General features: G+C 37.0%; 1 protein-coding gene across 4 annotated transcripts; it reads left to right on the forward strand.

The window, feature by feature from the left end:
- The first annotated feature begins 404 nt into the window (after positions 1-404).
- On the forward strand, positions 405-22,716 carry Ebag9 (estrogen receptor-binding fragment-associated gene 9). Of its 4 annotated transcripts, none has more exons than NM_001357690.1 (7): positions 405-547; positions 5,621-5,718; positions 8,735-8,813; positions 9,554-9,712; positions 11,283-11,390; positions 17,942-18,033; positions 21,480-22,698. In NM_001357690.1, exons 2-7 carry the CDS (start codon positions 5,636-5,638, stop codon positions 21,598-21,600), a joined length of 642 nt encoding a protein of 213 aa, NP_001344619.1. In that variant the 5' UTR covers positions 405-547; positions 5,621-5,635; the 3' UTR covers positions 21,601-22,698. The 4 variants fall into 4 exon arrangements, with proteins under 4 accessions (NP_001344619.1, XP_006521258.1, NP_001344620.1 ...); XM_006521195.4 differs by lacking the exon at positions 405-547 and adding an exon at positions 569-738 and having other exon boundaries at positions 21,480-22,716; NM_001357691.1 differs by lacking the exon at positions 405-547 and adding an exon at positions 618-1,085.
- Positions 22,717-24,443: the final 1,727 nt, after the last annotated feature.

A 24,443-nucleotide genomic window follows, 5' to 3' on the forward strand; every position in this document is an offset into this window, starting at 1 on the left:
GCAGACAGGTTTAAGGATGGAACAGGAGACTTGGTCACAGGCGAGACACTAATCTACAAAGGAGGAAAGGAAAACAACTTGGCAGGAGCCCAGTTGCTCCAGGACAAAAAAAAACCCAACACACTACTATTAACAAAAGGCCAAAGCAGTTGCACTGTCCCGACTAACCACGCCCCTATGCACTCATTGGCTTGCGACTTGCACGTCAATGACGTATCTATCCTCTATTGGGCCAGAAGTACGAGAGGCAGAGTGCGGAAGCCAGAGCCTGGAGACAGGGTCTGGGCGGGGAAACGGGCGGGGCCAGGGCGGAGCTAGGGCGGGGTCCGGGCGGGTTTTTGGAGAAGGGGCGGCCATGGCGGCTGCGCGGCGGCCACGGCGGCTGCGACGGAGCGCGCGCCCGGCTTTGAATGAGCGGAGCTGGGACTGAGCTGGCGGAGCGCGAGCTCGAGGCAGACAGCGGCTGTGCGCGCGCGCGCCTCGTGAGCGCGCGTGGCCCGCGGCAGCTCGGAGCCTCCGCCGGGCGGGCGGGGAGGGGGAGGGGCAGGTGAGTGTGTGCGGCCTGCGCGCGCCCGCGAGGGGCTTTTTCTCTACCCACCCGCCTCCTGACCCGGTCCGGCCTGCGGCTGGTGGCCGCGCTTCCCGGTCACCCTCTGGGTCGCCCCGTACTTCCTGCCCTCCCGCCTTTCTCTTCGGCCCTCTACCTCGACCTCCCACTCGCCGAGCCACCACTCTGGGGTACTGTTTCCGGGTCAGGGTGACCTGTGGGGAGAGCCGAGCGTGGCTTGGAACCGGCTCGTCCCTGTCCCCTCGCTATGCTGCGGTCCCGCACGGGCGTCCCGCCTGGGAGCTGCCGACCCGGAAAAACCCCACGTTCAGTCTTTCCCAAGGGCAATGTGCCGCCTTCCTGCCCTCCTCTACGGGCCTCGCACCTCTCGGGGCCGATCTGCCCAACATCCAAACCCCATCCCACCCGGCTCCCACCTTCAGCAGTTTAGAACGCCTCACATGCCGCCCGCCACCGGGCGTGGGATTGCGTAACCAGAAAGCTCGCGTGTGTGTTGTTTTGCTCATCTGTGCAGTGGGTATGATTTTTTTTTTTTCCGCCAGCAAGTTCTAGGTGGGTAATCTGAAAGTGAAAATTATTTTAGTTATGAGACTCACCGTTGAGTCATTCAGAAGATCTTAACCCACCTTGGTTAACTAACAGTCCCCGGGGTGTCAAATTCGAAGGCCTGATGGTACAGAATGTTCGGTTTTTACCACCAGCTTTCCAAAACTGCACTTCTGCTTTTGCTTACATGCCTCCGGTGTTGACCCTTCCTTGTCATGTTTGAGTTCAGGTAGATTTTTATTTGGGAGCTTTATGATATTTAACTTTAGCGAGTCACAGACCTAATTTGAGTATATTCTGTGCTTTCGTAGGTCGTGGGACTTTCAAGTAATTGTATAGACTTAGAAATGCAGGATTAGGACAGCATTTGATGACTCGTTTAATGAGTATCACCTGGCTTGGCTTAATGAATTATAGTTTAATTGATGTATACTCCAGGATCTGAAGAAATTGAGCACAAGGACAGATTGACCACGTCATGCAGGATTCTTTTTCTTTATGCCTTCCTCCCTTATAGGGAAATCTTTCTTAGTTGTCACAACAGAGCTCTTCTTCCTATTGTTTAATTGGAAATGCCATTTCTTCAAAATTATTTCTCTGGCATAAAGTTTCTGCATTTTCTTAGTCATTTTCGTTTTTAAAATTTGAGTATTTTGGTAGGTTATTTCAATATTGTCCAGTTCTAGAAAGCATTTTAAAACACCCAAATTGCAAAGTAGCTCCAAGTAAGTGTTTTCCTAATTGAGAATCTATAGGTGTTTTAGAAATCAGACTGTAGTGATATGTATAAAATTGAAATCGTTTGAAACAGAATCAGGGCCTTAGGATTCCCCTCCTCCAGCCACTGCTGATTTAACCTGTTTAAATTACTCAGACCATTTATAGGCCTTATCCATTATATAGGAATGGTGAAACTATTGAACTAAATTCTGAACATGTTAAGGGCCCAAGGAATGTTAAGTTTTTAATTTTTAATTCAAGAAATATTGGACCACCTAAATGCTGTCATTGGCTAAGATGTAGAGATAACAAACTAAACCACACTGGTGGGGTCCTGCCCTTCTAGGCTCTTTTTCCTTTGAATAAAAGCAAATGTAGAAAGAAACTCCAGATAGTGGTTGAGTAGCAGTGGGTGCCCCAGTGCAGGAAGTGTTTCCTGGTGTCAGTGCACATGTGTTACATAGGTGGTGCTAATCTATGTTCCTTCTACTGCGCTGTAGCATATGCCATATGCACAAGTCCTGAATTACACGTGTCTACAAATCCCTGTCATTGACAAAGTGCTGCTTTGGTAGTTTGCTTACATTTCCCACATTTAGTGAAACTGCTTAGAACTTAAATCTTCCTTGATTCCCAAGAATGTTCCTGACTAGGTTTTCATAGCTCTCAGATGAAATGGATGTAGGTTTGAATGCAAGCAGTTGTAGGAGCTTGAGAACTTGTGCTTACACCGCTGCTGTTACGTGAATGGACGGCATTAATATCTGTGGATGCAGTTAGCTACTGTTTAGATAGTGCTTGATTCATAATAGATGGTCAGTGAATTTTAGGATTCACTCATTACAGAAGCAGATTTATCACAGAATTCAGATATTGTTAATAGCTATGGTGGCATTCTGTTCTGTTATCAATAATAATCTGGCTTTCTGCTTTTCCACTTAAACTTGAAATTTTATTTCTACATTTTGTTGGAGCCATTCAAGGTGATAGGTACTGACTGAGTAATGACACTTAAGGATAGTTGAGAAGGGAATGGCAGTAGCTGCCAAGGCTCTGCATGAAATTTCATTCTTAGCCTAACACTAAACCCTCTGCACAGTCCCAAAATATTAAATGTGGTTTTTTTTTTTTTTTTTTTGTCAAAAAATCTTGCTGGAGTATCTCTTTGCCTGTATTTTCTTTTCCAGTGCTATATGCCATACATCTGTTAGCTACCTTTTATATTTTGTTTCTGAAAATTAATTATATTTTTAACAGTTTGTGCTGAATTTTAATAGTATATATTTGCATATACTGTACACAATATTGGTTTTCATTATATTTCATTTCCCCAGATAATGTAATTAGCTCACCTCCTTCCTCCCATTAGTGTTTCTTGTTCTCCGTCTGGTCCTTTTCTTGTCAAACAGTACCCTATTTTCATGTATTGTATTAGAAATCTAGCTTTTACAAATGAGGACAAAATACTGTCTTTACCTTTCTGACTCTAGCTTATTTTGTCCAACACTGTGGTCTTCAGTTCCATCCATTTTCCCATGGAGAGCATGCACGAATGCTATATTTACACTCTCCTTGGGAAAATTGCTTTTTGTTTTGTTGACAAATGAGCTTTAAATGAAGCCGTCAGTTATCATTCTACTTGTTTAGTTTATTCTACTTCTAGTGAGGAATCAGTCATTTCTTTCAAGTTTTACTTTGCAAATGGTAACTGAATATAAAGGGTTAAAAACCCTCTAGAGAAGTATTGTTTAGGGAAAGTACAGTATATAGATATTACTGTAGTATAAAATAGAAAATGTTAACCTTCTCAATAGAAAAACAATGGGATTAAGAAACTGTTCCTTTCAACATTATGAACTAACCAGTACCCCAGAGCTCTTGACTCTAGCTGCATATGTATCAAAAGATGGCCTAGTCGGCCATCACTGGAAAGAGAGGCCCATTGGACACGCAAACTTTATATGCCCCAATACAGGGGAACGCCAGGGCCAAAAAGGGGGAGTGGGTGGGTAGGGGAGTAACGGGGACGGTATGGGGGACTTTTGGGATAGCATTGGAAATGTAAATGAGGAAAATACCTAATTAAAAAAAAAGGAAGAAACTGTTCCTTTAGGAAGTAATAATAACATACCTAGCCAACACCATTGGTAGTGGGAAACAACCATGCTTTGAGAGAGTCAGCTTTGTTGCATTTTTGAAATCAAGTAAACCACCTTGGGGATGTATTTGTCAGAAATATTTATATTACTTGAAGAAGGAAATTGTTAATATGCTTTTGATTCAATTTTTTGTACCCTCTCAGAGCCCCCTTCTGCCTTAGACATTGAGTAAATCATTCAGTTTGGTTTGGGTTGAGTCTCTGCCTCACACATATGTAACAGATACGCAGTTTGATCTTTGTGTGGTCCTGAAAAACTGGAGGGCAGCATATCCCCAAAGTTGTTGCTTGTACGTGGATATGTTCTTCTAGCTGGGCTGCCTTGTCTGGCCTCGGTGGGAAAGGATGAGTGTAGCCTGGAAGAGGCTTGATTCACCAGGGTGGGGGAATACCCAGGGAGGCTCCCACCTGCTCAGAGAAGGGAGGGGGATGGAGGAAGCATTGTGGAAGTGTTGACTGGAAACAGGCAGTGAGCCTGATGTATAGTGAATAAGTAAGATAATAAAAAAAGAAAGATAGTCTTGATGTGTACAAAAATACAAGAGTATTGCTAAGGAACCTTGTGGAGCTTGCCATTGTAATTTTATAGTCTGTGTTCCGCTATTAACCCTAGAAACAGGAAGTACTTGCGTGCTTTTCTTCACAAGAAACTGCCAGTTAGTGACTACAGAGTGATCAAGGGCAGGGACCATGACAGTTAGTGTGGGGTTGTTTATTTGTTTGTTTGTTTTGTTTTTTAATTTCTTGTTTTCTTTCTTTTCTTTACTGTTTGGTAGTGTGTTGAACTTTTATATAATATATAAACTATATATATAAACTACATATAAACTATATATAAACAAAGCAAATAGTATCGCTACCACTGAGGATGAGGAATAGAGCTCAGTTTCCTAATGTGTTTATACTTCCTCTCCCATCATTACAGGTTATTACTACTTTCTACTGTTTAATTTTCAACCTGCTTCATTTAGTTGAGAATACTGCGCTATGACCTCTTTTTAAAAACTGGGAAATTACTGTTGCTGGCGGTTTGTCCTTCTCCCTCAGATCTGCTAAAGGACTTGCTCAGTGTAGGCCCAAGCATCAGTATTTCTTTGAGCAGATCACCAGATTTGCAAATGTGAACTAGATGGGGTTTCTCATTTCTTTGAACTTACTAGCTATGCTTTGAACATGGTCATTTTCCTTAGTTCAGTTTCTTCGTTTGTAAAATAGGCATAATGGAAATATATACAGTATATAAAGAAAATATTTTTAGTTGTGCTATATTGAAGTGAATCAAAGAGTAAAAAGTATAGAAAGGATTAATACATGCTACTTTATGCTTTTTGAGTTTTTTAATTGTAACTAAATTTGTACTAACTTATGCAAAACATTTTTCTGAGACTTAGAATGAAGAAAATTCTTCCTTACAACTATTAAAAATACTTTGAAAACTTACTTTAAGTAGTTCATGTGACTTACATTGCATTAGAATTTACTCTTACAGTTTTAGAGAGCAGTACAAATGCCAGATTTCTCTTAGTACATAAGGACTTTTCTGCTTAGTACTTTTCTGCTTAAATTAAAAAGAACATGTGTCAGGAATGTGTCTAACATATTGTTTCTGTGTGCTTTTCTTCCCACAGGTTCTCGTTTTCACCATGGCCATCACTCAGTTTCGGTTATTTAAAGTTTGTACCTGCCTAGCAACAGTGTTCTCGTTCCTAAAGAGATTAATATGCAGGTAAATAATTTCTGTGTTCTAGTTGACCTATTTGTCTCATTGGTTTGAGACTCTTAACTTTAAAAGACATGAAAACTTTTTAAACTAGTTGTCCTGTTTATAATGTTCATTATTCTCTGCTGTTTGAAAACAGTTTCTCAGAACTAGAAATGAAGTCAGTGGTTTTAATATTTCAGATTTTTACACTTTCCATTTAAATATATTGAATGATTAGTCCTATAAGATTTCAGAAAGAAGCAGATTAATGTTAAATATTATCACCACCACAGGTATTATATATTCTTTCTTTTTTGTAATGTTTTAAAGTGGTTAGGTAAAACCTAGGTGTTCCTATGTATATTTTCATATGAATGGTACTTTTATAGCTATTTCTAAACCTTCCGACAGAGGGAGCTGGAGCGACCTCAGTGCTCCAAAGCACTTGCTGCTATTGCGGGCTCTGGGCTCTGCGCCTTGCATCACATGGCAGCTCATAGCCCTTTAAATGCCACTGCCAGGAGATCCACTTCCCTCTTCTGGCCTCTGCGGGTAGCAGGTGTGCACATGGTACATGGGCATACATGGGCAAGTACACAGACACAGACAATAAAAATGTATTTAAAGAACTTTCAACAGAGAAACTGTAAGGAAAATTAACTTTTGTGTGTGTGCTCATTGATCAGAATAAATTATTTAGCTTCACTTGGTTATCTTTAGATTGCAACTCCTTCTGTCTTACCACATGGCCATACCACATGGCTTCTTACCTGCTGAGGTGTTCAGAAGTGTGGTCTTGTAACCATTTGCAGCAGAGCTGCAGTGGCCAGCAGCTGTTGAGCACTGATGGAATCCTATTTTAGGGAGTTCATATTTGCAGCAGTAGGGCTTACAGCTTTTTTTTTTATAGCATATCTTTGCAAAACTAGGTTCTTAGGATATAATTTAAAGTAATTATGCCACAAAAATGAATGCTGAAGAGAAAGTGACAGTGGTGGTGTTGAGTCTGATTTCAAGACTTGAGAAGCTGCTCAGTGTCCAAAAGGCACACATACTTCAGCTGTATTTCACTCCAAATTTCTGCCTTCTGAATTTGTTGTTTTGCTTTTTTTTTTTTTTTTCTGTTTTGAAACTCAATATTGCTATGGTTGTCAGGCTGGCCTCTGTATTCCTGTGTAGTGTAGGCTGCCCTCAAAGTTGCAGTTTTCCTTTCTCAGCTTTCTGAATGAAATTAGAGGGGGGAAAAAGACGCATGTGTATTCAGCTTTTCAGTTAGCTACTAAGAACTCAGGATATGTATGCAGAACCACTAAATTGTTTGGGCCTAACGACTTGATCATTGGACGTGAAGCAAACCGTAGTGGTGCATGACTTTAATTTGAACATTTGGAAGACAAAGGCAGGTGAATTTCTGGAAAATATCCATGCAAACCGTAGTGGTGCATGACTTTAATTTGAACATTTGGAAGACAAAGGCAGGTAAATTTCTGGGAAATATCCACCCAGAACTATATAGAGACCCTGTCTCCAAAAAGAAAAAAGGAAAAAAGAAAGAAAGAAAGAAAAAAAAGTCTTCTATTAATCAGTGGGAACTGATTAGACTGTTAAGTTAGGTATTTCATTTGACCTAAATATTCCCAGAAAAACTTGGTGATGCATTTAAGATAAGGTGTAAGATGAGGACGTACATGGTAATCAGCTATGCTTTCAGTGGGTCACTTTAGAAGTTACATATGCTAGGCTGATCCTATCTAGAGCTTAGCATGCTGATGAAGTGAAGTAGGGTAGAAGTGATCACTAGTAGAGGAGAAGTCAAGAGACATGGAAAAATAGAGTCGTTGACTGTTGAAATTGCCCTTGATAGGATAGTGGTGTAGAAAAACTGATGAAAAATGCTCAAGTCAGAATGAAGAAGAAATGAGACATTTACTAGGGAAAGTAGAATGAGGGTGAGTAGTAATATCAGAGAGTGGTGAACGACATTGTTAACACTCATGAAGTTTGGTGTCTTCATGTGTTTGTAGCTTCTCAAATTCTGGTCAGTGTTTTAGAATACAGAATGGTATTTGATTTCATATGAAGGACTTTGTTGTCACTGTGAGTTCTGTTGACAGTATCAATTTGTTTAGGACAGACTGGACATACACATGTAAAGAAAACAAGTTTATTAGGGTAAACTTGTCTTAGGTGTCAAAACTAACCTGGATTATGTGTTGTATAATTCTATACTTTTGTAATAGGTCCAAATGCTTTTTTTCTTTATCCTTTAACTGAATAAAATACAACTTGCAAATTTGTTGTAAAACAACTCCTTTAGCAGGTAACTCTAAGGGAATGAGTTTCTGATTACTGGTTTTAACAGCTACTGAGTTTTAATGTCTTGCTATGCAGCCAATGTTGTTTGTTTTAAGTATGCCTCTTATTTAAATCCCTAGAGAACCTTAGAAATGTAAGTGTGAATATCCAGTGTACAGATAAGGAACTGAATAATTCTAACTAGACTTAGTAAAATAACTTTGAAAACCAGAGTTATATAGATTGCACAATCCATGTTAACAACTGAGGTATATTACACCCTGATTAGTATTTCCCTACACATCCTTGAAATCAGTTGGTTTAGTTTGACTAATTGACTTTCAAACGTTTAAATAGTTGAATAGTTAATTTTAGCAGGAAACCCTTAAAACATAACCCCCGCCCCCTCCTTGTTAAAGTAATGTCAAGCTTTACCTACAGAACCCAACATACATGTGAAGCACGGGGCTTCTAATAAGCTTGCTTTGTGTTCGGCTTTTAATTCGTCCTGAGTCCTGTAGTTCTGTTCTGAGTCCTAACCAAAAAGCAGCTACATTGCACAAGATTTTGGAAACCTGGACAAGATTGCTGGGCTATGCTTTATCATCATAGCTTTCTGAGCAGTTATTATTTAAAACAATAATTACAAAAGTAGAAAGTTCCATCTTCTGAGTAAATTACTGTCTAAATGCTTTTTACTCTTGCTTGTTTTGGTGGTTCTTGAAATATATCCTGTTTCTTTCAGATCTGGCAGAGGAAGGAAATTAAGTGGAGATCAAATAACTTTGCCCACTACAGTTGATTATTCGTCTGTCCCTAAGCAGGTAATGGAACATGTGCTCCAGAACATGACTTTTCAAACTAGACTGCATCAAAATAATTTGGTGGTCAGGATTCTCATTGATTTTTCTTACTGTTTGTTCTATACCTTTTACTTGATCATATTCATATATATATATATATATATATATATATATATACTTTGATCCTATATAATATAATATAATATAATATAATATAATATAATATATTTTGCTTTACTTCTTTGTTAATATCTAATTTTTCCCCCAGTGGTTTCATGTGTGCTATTACTTTTGTGGAGCATTTGATATTTTAAACTTTTAGCTATGTCCTACATTTATATCATCTTGGGGTTAGCATTTTGTAATTAACTTTCCTTACGACGTGATATTCATGGATTCCTTATACATTGAAAATTCTGGCTTGTATTTTGGGCATTTAGATATTATGTTTTGAGACTTTTATTTCAGTCTTGTAGAAAATGTTGATATTTTTTCTTTGTCTTTTATTCTTTTCATTTTTTTTTTCAGTCAGGTAATCAGTAGGATAAGTGGAAAGTTCCAGTCCACGTTGTGTAGGCTGTACATATAATGGTAGTTTAGTTTTTAAAAGCATTTGCTTGGCAAAGTTTTGGTATATAGTTAAATCACATATATGCCTGTAGTTTGAAAGTTTGAAAGTTTGAAAGCCTGCTTTTCTAATTAACACTGCAGTGAGCATTAGGTTGTCATTTTGTGGCTGACAATTTGCTCATCATATGTAGACAGATGTGGAGGAGTGGACTTCCTGGGATGAAGATGCACCCACAAGTGTAAAGATCGAAGGAGGGAATGGGAATGTGGCTACTCAGCAGAACTCTTTGGAACAACTGGAACCTGACTACTTCAAGGACATGACACCAACTATACGGAAAACTCAGAAAGTAGGTTGAAGATTTGTGCTTTAGGAGACTAAAATACTTTTTTAGATTCCAGCAGTTAAAACTAGGCAGTATAATTTGTATTTCCTAGTTATGATTATTTCTGCTTTCTGTCATATTAAACAAGAATTTTATGTATTCATATGACTCAGACCTAGATCTAATACCTTGGCATATTCCCAAGTTTTCTAATGTAATAAAGCATTTGCAAAAATTCTGTTGGATTTCAGATAGTAAGAGTTAGTTTCTGCTATGGGAAACTTAAGCCAATAAAGTAACAGTTTAACATGTTCCAAGTTTGATGATATCTATAAATGGATAATTTACCATTATATTACCATGTACAGCTAGTGCAACCAGTCCATGGTAAAATACTGGAAAGTTGTTCTGAGTTTTAGTATTCTTGTGATTGTGTTAGTCATTTGTACTGCACTCCCTTTTCAGTTGACAATGAGATCACTTAGAGATATTGGAAAGAGCACAATGACTATTTTTCTATTTTTTTATCAAGATAATGTGTGTATTTAAGATAGAAGAGTATTGAAGGGCTTATAATGAAATATGACTGACTATGTCTTATCACTCACTAGCTAATTTAATTCCCAGAAGCAGCCATTTAGTAACTTTCTGCTTGGACTTTTTTGGCTTGTTTGTATATTACATATTGCTGTTTTTTGATACCACTTATATATAATGTTCATTCACATATACAATAATAAATGAAGAGTTAGTTCTGGTTCATGTCCTTCTAATACTGTGATGTTATTCTGTTTAACTCTCCTACTTTTGAAAATTTTACTGAGCATTACATTAGTTATTCAAACAGAGAAAACATTCTATGCATGCTTGTATATACATGTCTACATAGATACACATATTTTATATAACATGAGGTGTTATTTATTCCACATGCCTAATTATTTCCTTGACACCTTTTTCTTAGTTTCATCTACATATATACTTTCATTCTTTTAAAAACTGTGCTGTTCAAGTATATCAGTACTGAAAAGGAAGGAAACTCATAAGTTTCTCAGTTGTATATGATGTATTATGAAAATATATTTCTGGAATTTAATATATGGTGCCTTATTGCATTAATTTAGATTGATGATTTTTTTTTGCCAAATTTACAATATATCAAGTAAGTGTATTTTAATACTATTAGCCAGAAAGACTTATGCATTTATAGAGAAATCCCATAAGTTAAAGATGCTTCTATCCTAAAGATATACTTCTAATAGGACATATTATCCATGCTATATTATTTTGTTTAATAACTGAAAGTGCCTAATTATATTTTAGGAATCCTTATAAGATCGGAAGAAGAAAAAAATTTTTTTTGTATGTATCATTTTACACAGGAAAGACAGAGACAGAGAGATGATGATATTTAGAAATTAGAATTTGGAGGATGTATGTTACAATTGCATGGGAATTTTGGTGAATTCTTAACTACATTCTACATTTTAAGGCAGAAAGCACAATCTAAGCCATTACCAGATACCCCAATCAATTATTTTCATATACTTTTGTGTCAAATATCCTTATAATCCTATTGTAATTTATCTTTCAGATTGTCATTAAGAAGAGAGAACCATTGAATTTTGGTGTCCCAGATGGTAGCACGGGTTTTTCCAGTAGATTGGCAGCTACACAAGACATGCCTTTTATTCATCAATCTGTAAGTGTGTTAATGAGATCTAGAGAAAGATTTAATCTTTTTCTTTTTTTAAGAAGAAAAAAAATAAAGGAACAGATTTAAAAGTTCATGAGAAGTTGATCTATAGCTTTACCAACCTAACATCTTAAGGTTAAAAACTATGTTGGATACTTATAGTCAGGGTACCACTATACACAGACAAAGTAGAGACAAAAAGTTGATGACATTTAGAAATTAGAATTTTGAGGATTTACCCCCAAAATTATTAAGGTAAGTTTTGACTTATGAATTGTTTTCATCAAAGAGTAAGTTTACATTTAAAGTGTGATATAATTTAAGATGAGTTAGATTTAAGTGAAACTATAAAGGCAAAAGTGGTGACTAGAAAGTTAGGGTTCCCAACACCAATGGAGTATATCAGAATGAGCCAGGAAGCTTGGTCAACCAAAAATGAAAACAAAATTCCCACAATATCCAGATACCTCCACAGGCCTCTGTGTGCTTTGAGTAATTGATTACTCCAGCTAACAGTTTTAAACCCTAAATAAAATTGATTGTGATAGCAATGAACATTTACTATCTCACAGAATTTCTGTGTCTAACACTCCAAGGGTGATTGAACTTGATCATTCTATGTCAGGGTTTCTAGTGCGTTTATAGAAAACAGTTGCTACATTGAGACTAGTCAGCTGCAGATTTGATGGTTCAGTAGGACTGGTGTGCTCACCTTGAAAGGTTTACAGGAAATCTTTATTTCTTAAGTGTGTACTCATGTATCGGGTTGGTTGGATTTCCTTGTGGCAGTCCCAGGGTATGGGAAGAGGAAGGGATTGATTATAGTGCTTAGGCAGAATTAAAGGTTTACAACACAATTAGAAACAATAACACTTACATGGTGCTATGAAAATATAACATTATAGAAATTCTACTTTCATATCTTTTTTTTTTAAAATGACCTAGTACATTTTATTAGGTTCCATGGAGGGCTTGGCTGAGGGATTATTTATAGTGGCAGTTACCAATGTCTATACTACTGAAGAAAATGTCTCTCCTGTAGCTGCCAACGGCCACAGGAACTGGGTTCCTGAGTGGGAGGCTGCAGCTGTAAGGGAGGAAACAAGACCAAGAAGAAACAAGACCAAGACAGATTTCTGATCAAGGCACCATGTTTACTAAGAGTCTGTGCTTATAAAGGGGGGAGGCCCATCCCCTGCCATGCCAGGCTTCTTGATGCTTTGTTGCCAAGTTGTTAGCACTTAGTCTGCTAGAGGTGTTAACATTAGGTCGCCAATTCCACAGGTTGTCAGCTATCCCAGGAATATCTCAGGAAGACAGGTTCAGCTTCTCAGAGAGTAGCAGCATCTTGGAGAAGAGCAGAGCAGTGTAGGTGACAGAGCAATAGAACAGAAGACTCCACTCCATACCCCAGGTGGTCTCATTCACAGTGGCAGCATAGATCTGAATCAGCCTGCTCAAGGCTGGGGGAGGCTACAATTCCTCCCTAAAGTTAGCTGGACTGGGGCATAAAATTTATTTCTCCATGGTCCTGCCTGGGAATTATGGTGGCTGGCAGCCATGTCTGGCTTGGGACTTAGATTTTCTATGAACTATTCTTATCCGTCATGGAAGAATGTGTAGCTTGCTTGTGTTTATTTTGTACAAACACAGCTCTATGGTGTTACTGTGAATAAACCATGGCCTCTTGGCACATACCTCTGTCTTAGATTTTGAAATAGTCCAGAAATCTCAGTGGCCCATCTTTGACTAACCGGCCCCCATAGCACACCTTATTCCCAATCAGACCAAAGCCATAATATATACTCAATACATTTCTTCATATCTATGAATTTCTGCCACCTGTGCTTGCTGAAGGCAAGCCTGCATGCTTGTAGAAGATGTTGACTGACCTGCTTGAAACACAAAGCCAAGAGTTGAAAAGCAACATAGGATTTGTGTTTAAAGGATAAAGTCTGTCTGTGGGGAAGTCCAGGTACTCTATTCAGTTGCAAATTAGCCAGGATCAAGCTCAAACTCTGGCCTCCCAGTGTGGGGGGAGGTGGCTTTGAGAATCACAGAAAAACTGTTACTTCTCATGTAAATAGGCTATGCACCAAGTTAACTCTGCTAACTAATAAAGATTTTTAGCTGCCTTCATAATAGGAATCTAATGTTGGAATTATTACTAGACCAATCTAAGATTGAGTCAGAATAACTGGTCACATTAAAGGAAAGAGAAGAGTCATCATAACTCCTTTTGACTAATTTTTCTAAGTCAGTTTCCATAGTCTCTAATGTTCTCTGTCCCATAAGGTTAAAAAGCTTGAAGCAAGGCAGCTTAGCTTGTCTAATCTGGGACAGAGGCAAGCAAAGGTGGGTCAAGAACATATACCCAATATAGTTTTCTTGTCACAGTAGTCAGGGCACTCATCAAACTCACAGGTCAGCCTGTCACTCGAATCATTCTGGCAGCTGTAATGTTCTTGCAGCATTCTATGGAGAAAACACAAGCATGCCCTCTTCTCCATATTAAGTACCTGTTCAGGATCATGCCATATGCCAATAAGTGGATCCTTTTCATCTTACCTAGGCATGCATGAATATGCCTCGTTTTGAGATACTATAAGGCATTTAGTAAGTTCTTTGACATCCAAATTTTAAAAATTAAAAAATAAAAATGTGATTTAAATAATGTGCATGGGGATATAATTCCTTCCCTCCTTTGTTTTTTAAGAAGATATAGTTTTTAAAGTTTTACAATACCTTGTCTTTGAGAATTATAAAAAATCTCAGTAACATGGATAACAATAAATTGTTGACAAAACATCTCAAACAATAAATTGTTGACTGTAATAGCCAGTTCCATTATCTGTTTTAATCTGATTTGGAACACCAAGTATAAAAAAATTTAACATAGGCAATGACTAATTGCACTCTTAGTTGTTTCTCTTGTAGAGCAGTTGTAACTAGAAAGCCTGAAAAGGTATCAATAGTCACATGTGCATACTTATTTATTTATTTATTTTTAATCAGAAATAAGTATCCATTTGCAATAATTGATTAAGTATAAGTCCTCAAGAATTAACATCATTATGTGGAACAGGCAGAAACTGAGAACAATTCTTCATAATTTGACATGCACATTCTCTAAAAATACCAAAATGTTATCTTAAGCCATTACTATTTTGATGATGTAAAGAATGAGATTATATGCCTAATTATTCTTGTGTTAGGCCTGTAATCTGCCTGAGATATAAATCTAGCGTGGCATTGCCTTAAGAGGTCTTGTCCAGGCAATCTAGAACAAATTCTTAAATGTCCAAAGACAGTCTTCTTAAAAGAACTTTTTTTTTTTTGGTTTTTCTAGACAGAGTTTCTCTGTATAGTCCTGGCTGTCCTGGAACTCACTTTGTAGACCAGGCTGGCCTCGAACTCAGAAATCCGCCTGCCTCTGCCTCCCGAGTGCTGGGATTAAAGGTGTGCGCCACTATGCCTGGCGGTTAAAAGAACATTTTCTTCTTATGAGTTGTATATGTATAAACAATTGCAAATTTGAGAATTCATAGTATCTAAGAGATGAACAATTTTAAGCAATTGTAAGCTCTGAGCTATATATGTGTGTGTGTGTGTGTGTGTATATATATATATATATACACACACACACACACACACACACATATATTGACTATTAACATACAAATTAAAGCTTGTTTATTCAACATTTAAAATATCGTCTACAGCACACAATTTATCTGTGCTGAAGCAGGAGGAAACTTTCCTTTAGAGGCATTAGCTAATAAAATACTTTCATTTAAGAAACAATATACACTGAAAGATTCAATCTTTTAGCTTCTTGTACTGAAGCAGAGACAATAAAAATGTTTCTTACATAATGTTTGCCCCATACCTAGGGGCAAAACCTTTTAATGGTCACAAACCCACTAGAATTGAATCCTTTACAATTATCAGGATGCAAATGAAAAAACAAACTTCCAAATCTATAACAATTTTATATGGAGTAAGCAGGCCAGATATATCTGGATAGATCTGCAACAATGTTCTTTTAGCTAAAAAGAAATTCCCCTCAAGGTAGGGAGAGGTGAGGTCCCAAGAACTTCCCTAGGCAAGGTTTGCAAAACAAAAGAAACAAACACAAAAAGGCCACACAAGCCTTTGCTTCTCTGAGGCTGCTCAGCTCTTTGCCTTAACTCAAATGTGAATATTTCTTAATCTGAGCATACTGCCAGAGTCCTGGCCCTGTAGTAGGAACAATCTTTCTTAAGATGATTATACTTAAAACATTCCTTATAACTTCACTTTGTTGTTGGCTTGGTTTGGATGTTTTTGATGTATTTAGGGTGTGTGTGTGTGTGTGTGTGTGTGTGTGTGTGCGCGCGCGCGTGCGCGCACGGGCACATGTGTGTGTGCGCGTGCACATGTGTGTGTGCAAATATAAATGCATGTATGTGGAGGTGAAATCAATGCTGAGCATTTTCTCTGTGACTTTCCACTTTATTTTTGAGAATGAGTCTATCTCTGAACCTAGAACTCAACAGTTGGTTAGACTGGCTGACCAGTGAACCTCCGATCAATGTTCCTTTCTCACTTGGTAGCCATTGGGATTACAGGTCTGTGCTGCCATGCCCAGTATTGTACTTGGACACTGAAGTTCCTAACTCAGGCACAGCAAGCACTTTACCTACTGAAGCTACTTCCCCAGTTGCAGATGTAGTTAGTTTTTAATGTATGCATACCTACCTATCTTATTTTTGGTTTGTTGTTCTTTTATCCTTAGAAGGCCAGTTTTTTACTAAAGAAATTACTGTATTTAATGGTGTGTATGTGTGTGTTTATTTGTATTGTGAAAAAATGTATACATGTATATGTAATCCCTGTCAGGCCATACACACACACACACATACACCTGTATATATAATCTTAAATTTCTAATGTTTTATGTCAAACTTTAGTAGGGAAATGGGCAAGTATTATCAGTTGAAGATTACTAACAAGAAACATAGAGCCTAATAATATCTAGTGGATTTTTTCTCTTTTTTACAAATTCAGTTAAAAATACAGTACAATTTTCGTGAGTTTGGTTTATTATATCTGTGTAGGATGAAAACAGAAAGTGCCATTGAGAATACACTCATATTTCATGTGCTTAACTGGAGTGTGCTGTGCTACTTTTAAACTTAGTCCAGCATAGACTACTCCAGTCAGATGTTGGCATTAAATCTGGGATCAGTCCCTCCTCTTTCTCTTCTTTTTGCTCCTATTCATCATACTGAAAAGAGACAGAAACAAACAAATAAGAAAGGATCTATTCTTGCTTAGTACAAACTAAGTAAGTGAAACCCAAAATTAAATAGGAAACAGCATTCTGTAAAACATATGATGTGAAGAAAGCTGGTCTTCCTCAACACATATAGTCTCTCTCTTTCTTCCTTCCAACCTCTCTCTGTCTCTCTGTCTTGGTCTGTCTGATTCTCTCTCTCTCTCCCCTCTCCCTCTTCTTCTCCCCCTCCCATTTCTTCTCCCTCTCCCTCTCTTCTCTCCCCCCCACCCCCACCCCGTGTCTGTTTGTGGTTGTGTGTGTTTGTCTGTGTGTGTTAATGAATTTTAGTTGGGATTGCTTATAGGAGCATGGGTAATTTGCCCAGTGCCTGCAGCATTGAAAAAAATGTCTTTCTGCCCCACTCCCACCTGGCTATCATTAACTGCCTATAGGTCCATAAGGGTTGAAGAGGCCACATAAGCGACTTCCAATGTTGGGGGTACTATTATTCATGTGCAAATCTTGCTTGTGCAGTGAATCATAGGAGCTGTGAGTTCTTGAGGGCAGTTGCTGTGCCACTCTGGGAAGACTGCATTCCACAATACTTGGCTTCCCTCAGTTTTTGTTCCATCCATGGTGTTTTCTGAGCCTTAGTGGTGGAGGCAGGAAGTACTGAAAAGGATATCATCTCAGTGTTAGGCAGAATCAGTTCGGCAGTCATTGATTCTGGTCATTTTGACCACTTAGAAGTCTACAGTAACCACAGCCAATTGGAAAACAGCTTCTCGGACCAAAGCTGACAGCAGCTCCAAATTATAGGCATAACCATAAATCTTTAAAAGGCAATTTAGTGAGCAGAGCATGTCTATTTAGGAGAACAGCAGCAGTAACTGTTCCCTATTAGTGACTATGGCCTCCCTAGCCATGGACATTTGATCAGGTTTACTGTACCAGGCATGCATTTCCTGTTGTGAAGTCAACCTCAAGTCCAGTCAGCAGTTGGTTAGCACATAAGGCATGCCACTATTGCACGTTACAGAGAACATTTTTATCCCTTGGGAAAGTCACGCATCATAGCATTGTTGAAACTTGCAGTTCTAGGCAAACAAGACGCTAGAGCCTTTGTGGCCTATGTAGGGATCAGTATGGAAGTTAGGGACTAGAGGAGAGGAACAGGTATTTCCTGTTAGATAGATATTTAAAGTTCCTCGTTTTTTGGGTTGTTTTGGGTTTGAACTGCTATTTAGAGAAATGATGACTCTTTACTATCTTAATTTTTCTTTATTTTTCAATATAGTCAGAATTAGGTGACTTAGATACATGGCAAGAAAATAGCAATGCGTGGGAAGAGGAAGAAGATGCAGCCTGGCAAGCAGAAGAGGTGCTGAGGTATTGGATGACTTTATCATATTACACCTTGTGTAGAAAACTTAGATTTCTTCCTGGTTATATTTAAGGTCAAGAAAATCTACTCTGCCAAATGTTCTGTCTGTCTCTATATACCCATACTGACCTTATTAAACTCTTTTCTTATTAAACTTGGTCGGAATTTCAGATTTTATATCTTGTTATAAATACTATGAATTTAAAATATTGTTTGAATCAAAAAGATTTATTTATTTGTTTATTTATTTTATGTATATGAGTACACTGTCACTCTCTTCAGACACACTAGAAGATGGTATTGATGGTATCCCATTACAGATGGTTGTGAGCCACCATATGGTTGCTGGGAATTGACCTCAGAATCTCTGGAAGAATAGTCAGTGCCCTTAACTGCTGAGCCATCTCTCCAGCCCAAGGTTATTAATCTTAAGGGCAAAACTTCTTTGCATGCACATGCCACATGATATCATAATACCCTATTGTGAAATGTGAGCCACTATCATATCCTATTCTAGATTAGAAGTTGTAATTTTGTTTTTATTGTTTCACAATTTAAAATAGTGTCAGAACTTCACATCTGAATGAAAGTAGCTAATAAAGCACCCTTAATCTCTACATGTATCTTAATTTTAGTGTCTTTGAAAGTCCCATAAAACAGGTAGATCACCCATTATACAGAAAAGTAAATATTATTCTGTAGTTTTAAAGTTCATGTTTGTTGGATGTTCATTCTATGTTTATATGAGTAGAAAACTTAGTTTTTGCACTTCTGTGTTTGGTCAAAAAAGGAAAGGAAAAATGACTAGCAAGCAGAAGCGGGACTTATCTCTGATACAAACTCATGTGTAAATCTGTCTAGCCTCTTTAGACACCTAGGTCATATGGCAAGGGGCTGGGAGGTGGCCCGGTGGGTAAGAGCAGTCCCTTCTAGGAGACCCAGGTTCTGTTCCCAGGAGCCATGTCAGCTTCAGGGGATCCAGTGTCCTCTTCTGATCCCTGTGGGTACTTGTACACACATGATACACATAATGAATATGGAGGCGCACACACATACACATAAAATAAAATGTAAAAAACTAGCAAAATACAGTGATAGAGATTTGATTTGATATTGTTACTGGTTTTGCCCTATGGATAGAAAATGAATTATCTTTTCTTAGCTGTCTTAACAATTGAACTGATTTTTATTTTTATTTTTCTTATCTTTGATGGCAAATTTATAGTAACCTTGAATAACCAGCAGAGGGTGCAGTTAAATATGTAGAACTTTTGTCTTTCTCTTTTAGATTTTGTTTTTTAGCATCTTTTTTTTTTTTTTCTTTTTAACAGGAGGGGAGAATCATAGTTTTAAAATGAAGTTGTAAGATGTTTTCATATTTAGCTTCCCTTTAGTCAGTGTAACTGTGTCTTTAATAAAGGATATTTTTAAAATTGTGAACTAAATAACACAGTTGCAAGGATCACCAGAAAATGACATTTTTATTCTGATTTTAAAAAAATAAATAATTGGTCCAACAATTAGAATGTTTTAGAAAATTTGGAGGATTGTAATTATTAATTTTATGAAGCACAAGGGTAAAGGAAAGAGCTGTTCATTAGAATCTAATAATCTTAATGATAATATTATGGAATTTTTAGCTATGAGCAGAGCATCTTAATGCTACTCTAAAACCTTCCCTTTCCATCCTATCTCTTGTTATCTTAATAAAACACAAATAAAAACAGTGCTTTATGACAGTTTAGTGAAATGAGATTGTTAGTTGATAATAGACAAGCTTCATGCTGTGTACTGCACAAGCATTGTCAATGGGACATGGAGGCTTGTGTCATGGTGTCTCTAGGAAGACACTGAGCACTGGAAAAGTGCATCTGTGTTCCAAATTCTCCAGGTTTAAAAGTTTTTCTATACTCTAGTTTTGTGATCAGTCAGAAGAGTATGATTCTAGTACTGAAGCAATTCCAGACTTGGATCTGAATGGGAAAAATACTTTGTTTTTTGTTTTGTTTTATTTTATTTTATTTTATTTTATTTTATTTTATTTTATTTTTTTTGGTTTTGGTTTTTCAAGACAGGGTTTCTCTGTATAGCCCTGGCTGTCCTGGAACTCACTCTGTAGACCAGGCTGGGCTCAAACTCAGAAATCCACCTGTCTCTGCCTCCCAAGTGCTGGGATTAAAGGCATGCGCCACCACTGCCTGGCTGAAAATACATTTTTTTTTGGTCTTCAGTAATCTCCAAATTGTTTCTTGTGCCTGGAACATTCATTGCTGCTATTTTCATTTCAGATAGGAACCAGGTCAAAGTTTATCTTTTTATAAGCCATTCATTACTTTATAATTATTTTTTTTCCTACAATTTACATGTCTCAGGTTTCATTTTTAGTAAAAATTTTCAGATCTTCTTATACTTTGAGCATAGCTAGTATAAAGTAAGTTTTCCTTCCTTCTTTAAATTTGGTTAATTAATGGTAAAAGTTGGAGTGTTGCCACAAAGAAACTTTTTCTTTGTGGGATTTTGGTCATTTGCAACTCTATGTCCTTGCATTCGTAACTATTACTGAAAACCAGTTGTATATACATGCATATGCATATTTGTGTATGTAATATGCATTAACTTATCACTTTCATGAACTTTAAGTTGAACATATGCTCATTTCCGTGCCCCAGCCTGGCTTGTTCTGTATAGATGTAGATGTTGCTTGTTGTATGCTCAGTGCTAACCATGTTTCCCCTCAACCTAACCTATTTCTTTGAGTTACTTTTTCACCCTTAATTTGGTACTCTCTCCTCTCTCCTGTCATCATCCCAGGCCCAGTCTCCTAGCAAGCCAATTGGATAGTATAGAGTGCTTTTCTTATTTCTAGTCTGTGGAGTTATGTTAGGCTAAGAACCAGGCATGGTTATAGTGTGAAACTGATAAATACCTACTAGTATGCCTTATGGAGCTGCTCAAATGTTACTCTTTAAATTTCTTGGTTCTGAGTAGAAGATATGTCTGAAATTCCACTTATTTGGAGTAGGTTCTTAATATCCCTTAGCTGATTAAAAAAATCTATTATAATAACAAGATAATTAATTCTAATATCAAACTTTTTGGATAATTTTCCCCTGACATACACAAATGCTGAGGTTGAAGTAGAGAGTTTTGTGTGAAGAAAAGATGTGTGTTCCTACTTACTGCCCATATTAATACTATGGCCAGACAAATCTCTTAGCTTCATACCTCATTTTGCCCATTTGTACAATAAAGATAAATATTCTGCTTTATAAAGTCATCTATCTTCTAAGGATACAAAGAAATACTCCTTTTGAGAAATCCTTGAAGTTTTTAGGGAAATGAGAAAATTAAGACATTAAATATTTATTCCTTGATTTTTAAGAAGGCAGCTTTCCTATAATTTATCTGTAGTATTTTATAAAAGTAAAGATATGAATATCTTTCTTTTTAGGCAGCAGAAAATTGCAGACAGAGAGAAGAGAGCAGCAGAACAACAGAGGAAGAAAATGGAGAAGGAAGCGCAGCGCCTGATGAAGAAGGAGCAGAACAAAATCGGTGTGAAGCTTTCCTAACACAGGCTATGCTGTGAGCGTGCCAGGAGGAGGAGTCTGGGCCCACAGCCTACACGCAAGCATTTGTATGCACTGGACAGTATTCTCAGAATACAAACACTCTGCTTGATCGTAATGTGTTTATTGAGCTGTTCAGGACACCAGGATTCTCCCATGATACTTTGAACTATTAGTAATCAAGACTCAAAACACAAAAATAATGAGACAATTATTTTCTTCAATGTGTTCCAAATAGAAGACAATTGTTTGCTGTAGAGAAGTTATTTCAGGAGGAATATACCTGACAAGTACCTCTCAAGCTAGTGTTTCTAGCTGAATAAATGGCTGTAAATAATTTTATGGTGGGAAACTACTCTGCTATCTATTATGCTTTTGTTCATTGTGCATAATTATAAAATAATTTTAATCTTTTGTTTCCATGATCACTTGATGTAAATTAGGTAAACTGTAGGTAGGGCTTTATACCCTTCTTAATTTTGTTTTCAGGTACTGTTGACATACATTTTCTATAATTTGAACTGGCATTGTTTGGTACAACATTAAGGAATATGATAATTTGGGTTTTTAAGAAAATAACATTAAATGCAATAATTTTATTTATCAAATATTTTGTATATCCTTATTTTCTTTTAAACAGTATTATAATGTTATACAGAGCTGTAATTTATATATTGCATGTATAAATGTTGAAAATCAGCTGCAATGACAACTTTGTGTGACAAGAACTAGGATCAGTAGCTTTTCTCTTTCATTACAGATGTCAAGATGGTAACAGTGTCCATCCTTAAAAGCCATTTTCAAATGTGGAAAGCCTTCAGTTTTCATTGATTTTTTTTTTTTAAGTGATTCTTGAAGAGTTCTCTATTTTGTTTTGTTTTGTTTTGGGTTTGTTTTGTTTTTAATCTTACATAATATAATGCAGGGTACCTATTCTTTTAGCTAGATAACATTACTGATTTCATTACAAACCAAGATATAAATATTTTTGTTTGTGATATTGGTTGATTTAAAGAAATAATTGCATATTGTGTTTTATGGAAAACAAAGCACATCTCACAGTTTAAAATACATTAAATTTTTTCCACCATTGAAATATAACTGATTTTCTGTGGCTTTGGAATTGTTGAAGATTTTTTATTTTCTTCACAGTTATTGCCTAGGATTAACGTTTTGTGAGGCTTTAAAATGTCATATACAGTGTATAGGCCATATATAATATATTTGAATTAAGGCAATACTTCATAGCAAAATCAATAACTTTGCATTGATACTTTTAAACATTTAGCTTCTGCTTTCACACTAAGTTGAATTTAACTGTGGTTGGAGTTTTTGAGTTACAGACCACATTGTCAGTTACTGTATTTATTATTTGTTTATTATGTATACAATGTTTTCCCTGCATTTACACCTTCAGGCCAGAAAAGGGTACAGGATCTCATTATAGCCATCATGTGGGTGCTGCGAATTGAACTCAGGACTTCTAGAAGAGCAGCCAGTGCTCTTAACCTCCAAGTCTTCCCTTCGGTCTCAGTTACTGTGTTCATTATATCTTCAGTACTCAAAATTGAGTGGAATTCTTTAGAATTTTAATAATTATTCTCTCCCAATTACTTATTTTACTTATTATGAGGATATTATATGATGTGTATGGATGTAGGATTCATAAAGAGTAGTTTTCTTCAGTGAGGTCAGTTTGCTGCTTTCAATAATTGTAAAGTACTGAGGTCTGCTTTAGTCATGCTTTTTGAGTATGAGAGGTATTTTTTTATGTTTGTCTTTTTAGCTTTTGAGAAATAAAAACCAATTAGAAATTATAGCTTATAAGATTAGGAAGAAATAGATTTTTTTCTTTATCAACTTTGAAATACTTTTACCTGTATTTCTATGTTAAATTGGTGATGTGTGATCCCACAAAATTCATGGAGTCAAATACATATAATACTTCATGGTAGCAAGCTTCTCTTTAGCTTCTAAATTTAGTTTGAGAAATTGTTTTTAGTTCTTATAATTTTATAAGGCATTAATAATTGGTTTTATATTTGTTTTTTCAAGACAGGGTTTCTCTGTAGAGCCCTGACTGTTCTGAAACACTCTGTAGACCAGCCTGGCCTCAGACTCAGAGATCTGCCTGCTTTCTGGCATGACATAATGTGTTTTAGATGCTTATTACTAAAGCAGAGGAACCATGGTAGGTCTAAAGAGTTTGTGAAGATTTACGCATATTCTGATCCTGTGTTTGAGCTAAACAAAGACAATGTAAAGTTTAATTCACGTGTTTAATAGAAATGTTTAACTTCCAACCATTTCTTAATAAGTTTAGCTAAAATATCCTTTCTTGGCCCTTTGTGATATTTGACTAGATATTTTCAACTGATGATTTGAAAACATTTTCACGTGGCTTCCTCAGTTTTGGTGTGTACTAACTTCTGGCCACAACAGTGACGGATTTGGGATGAAGATTGGTTGCTGACACTAAGAGGACCAGGCTGTCACCAGTTATAAGCCTAATCATAACCAATGTTTAAAACTCTAAGACGATGATGATGACCGGTGTGAAAGGAAGGGTTGAGTCAGATACAACTGATATGTTTATCTTATCGATAGTATCTGTAAGATATTATATTTATGTTTGCTGTAATCTACCAATTGCGGTTACTCACACTATTCCTTTGTTCAAAGGGAATTCTTTTTTAAATGTGCAAGGTGAATGGTTCTAGTGGAAGCCAAGTGCAGAATGAGGCGTGAACTTGGTTGTCTTGGGGAAGGTGGTTATGTCTTAGCAGAAGGAAATTGGAGGGCTGGGAAGGATGGCAGATCCACGAAGAGCACGTTTGATTCATCGG

Source organism: Mus musculus, chromosome 15 (assembly GCF_000001635.26).
Source record: "Mus musculus strain C57BL/6J chromosome 15, GRCm38.p6 C57BL/6J".
In the NCBI taxonomy this organism is placed as follows: Eukaryota; Metazoa; Chordata; class Mammalia; order Rodentia; family Muridae; genus Mus; species Mus musculus.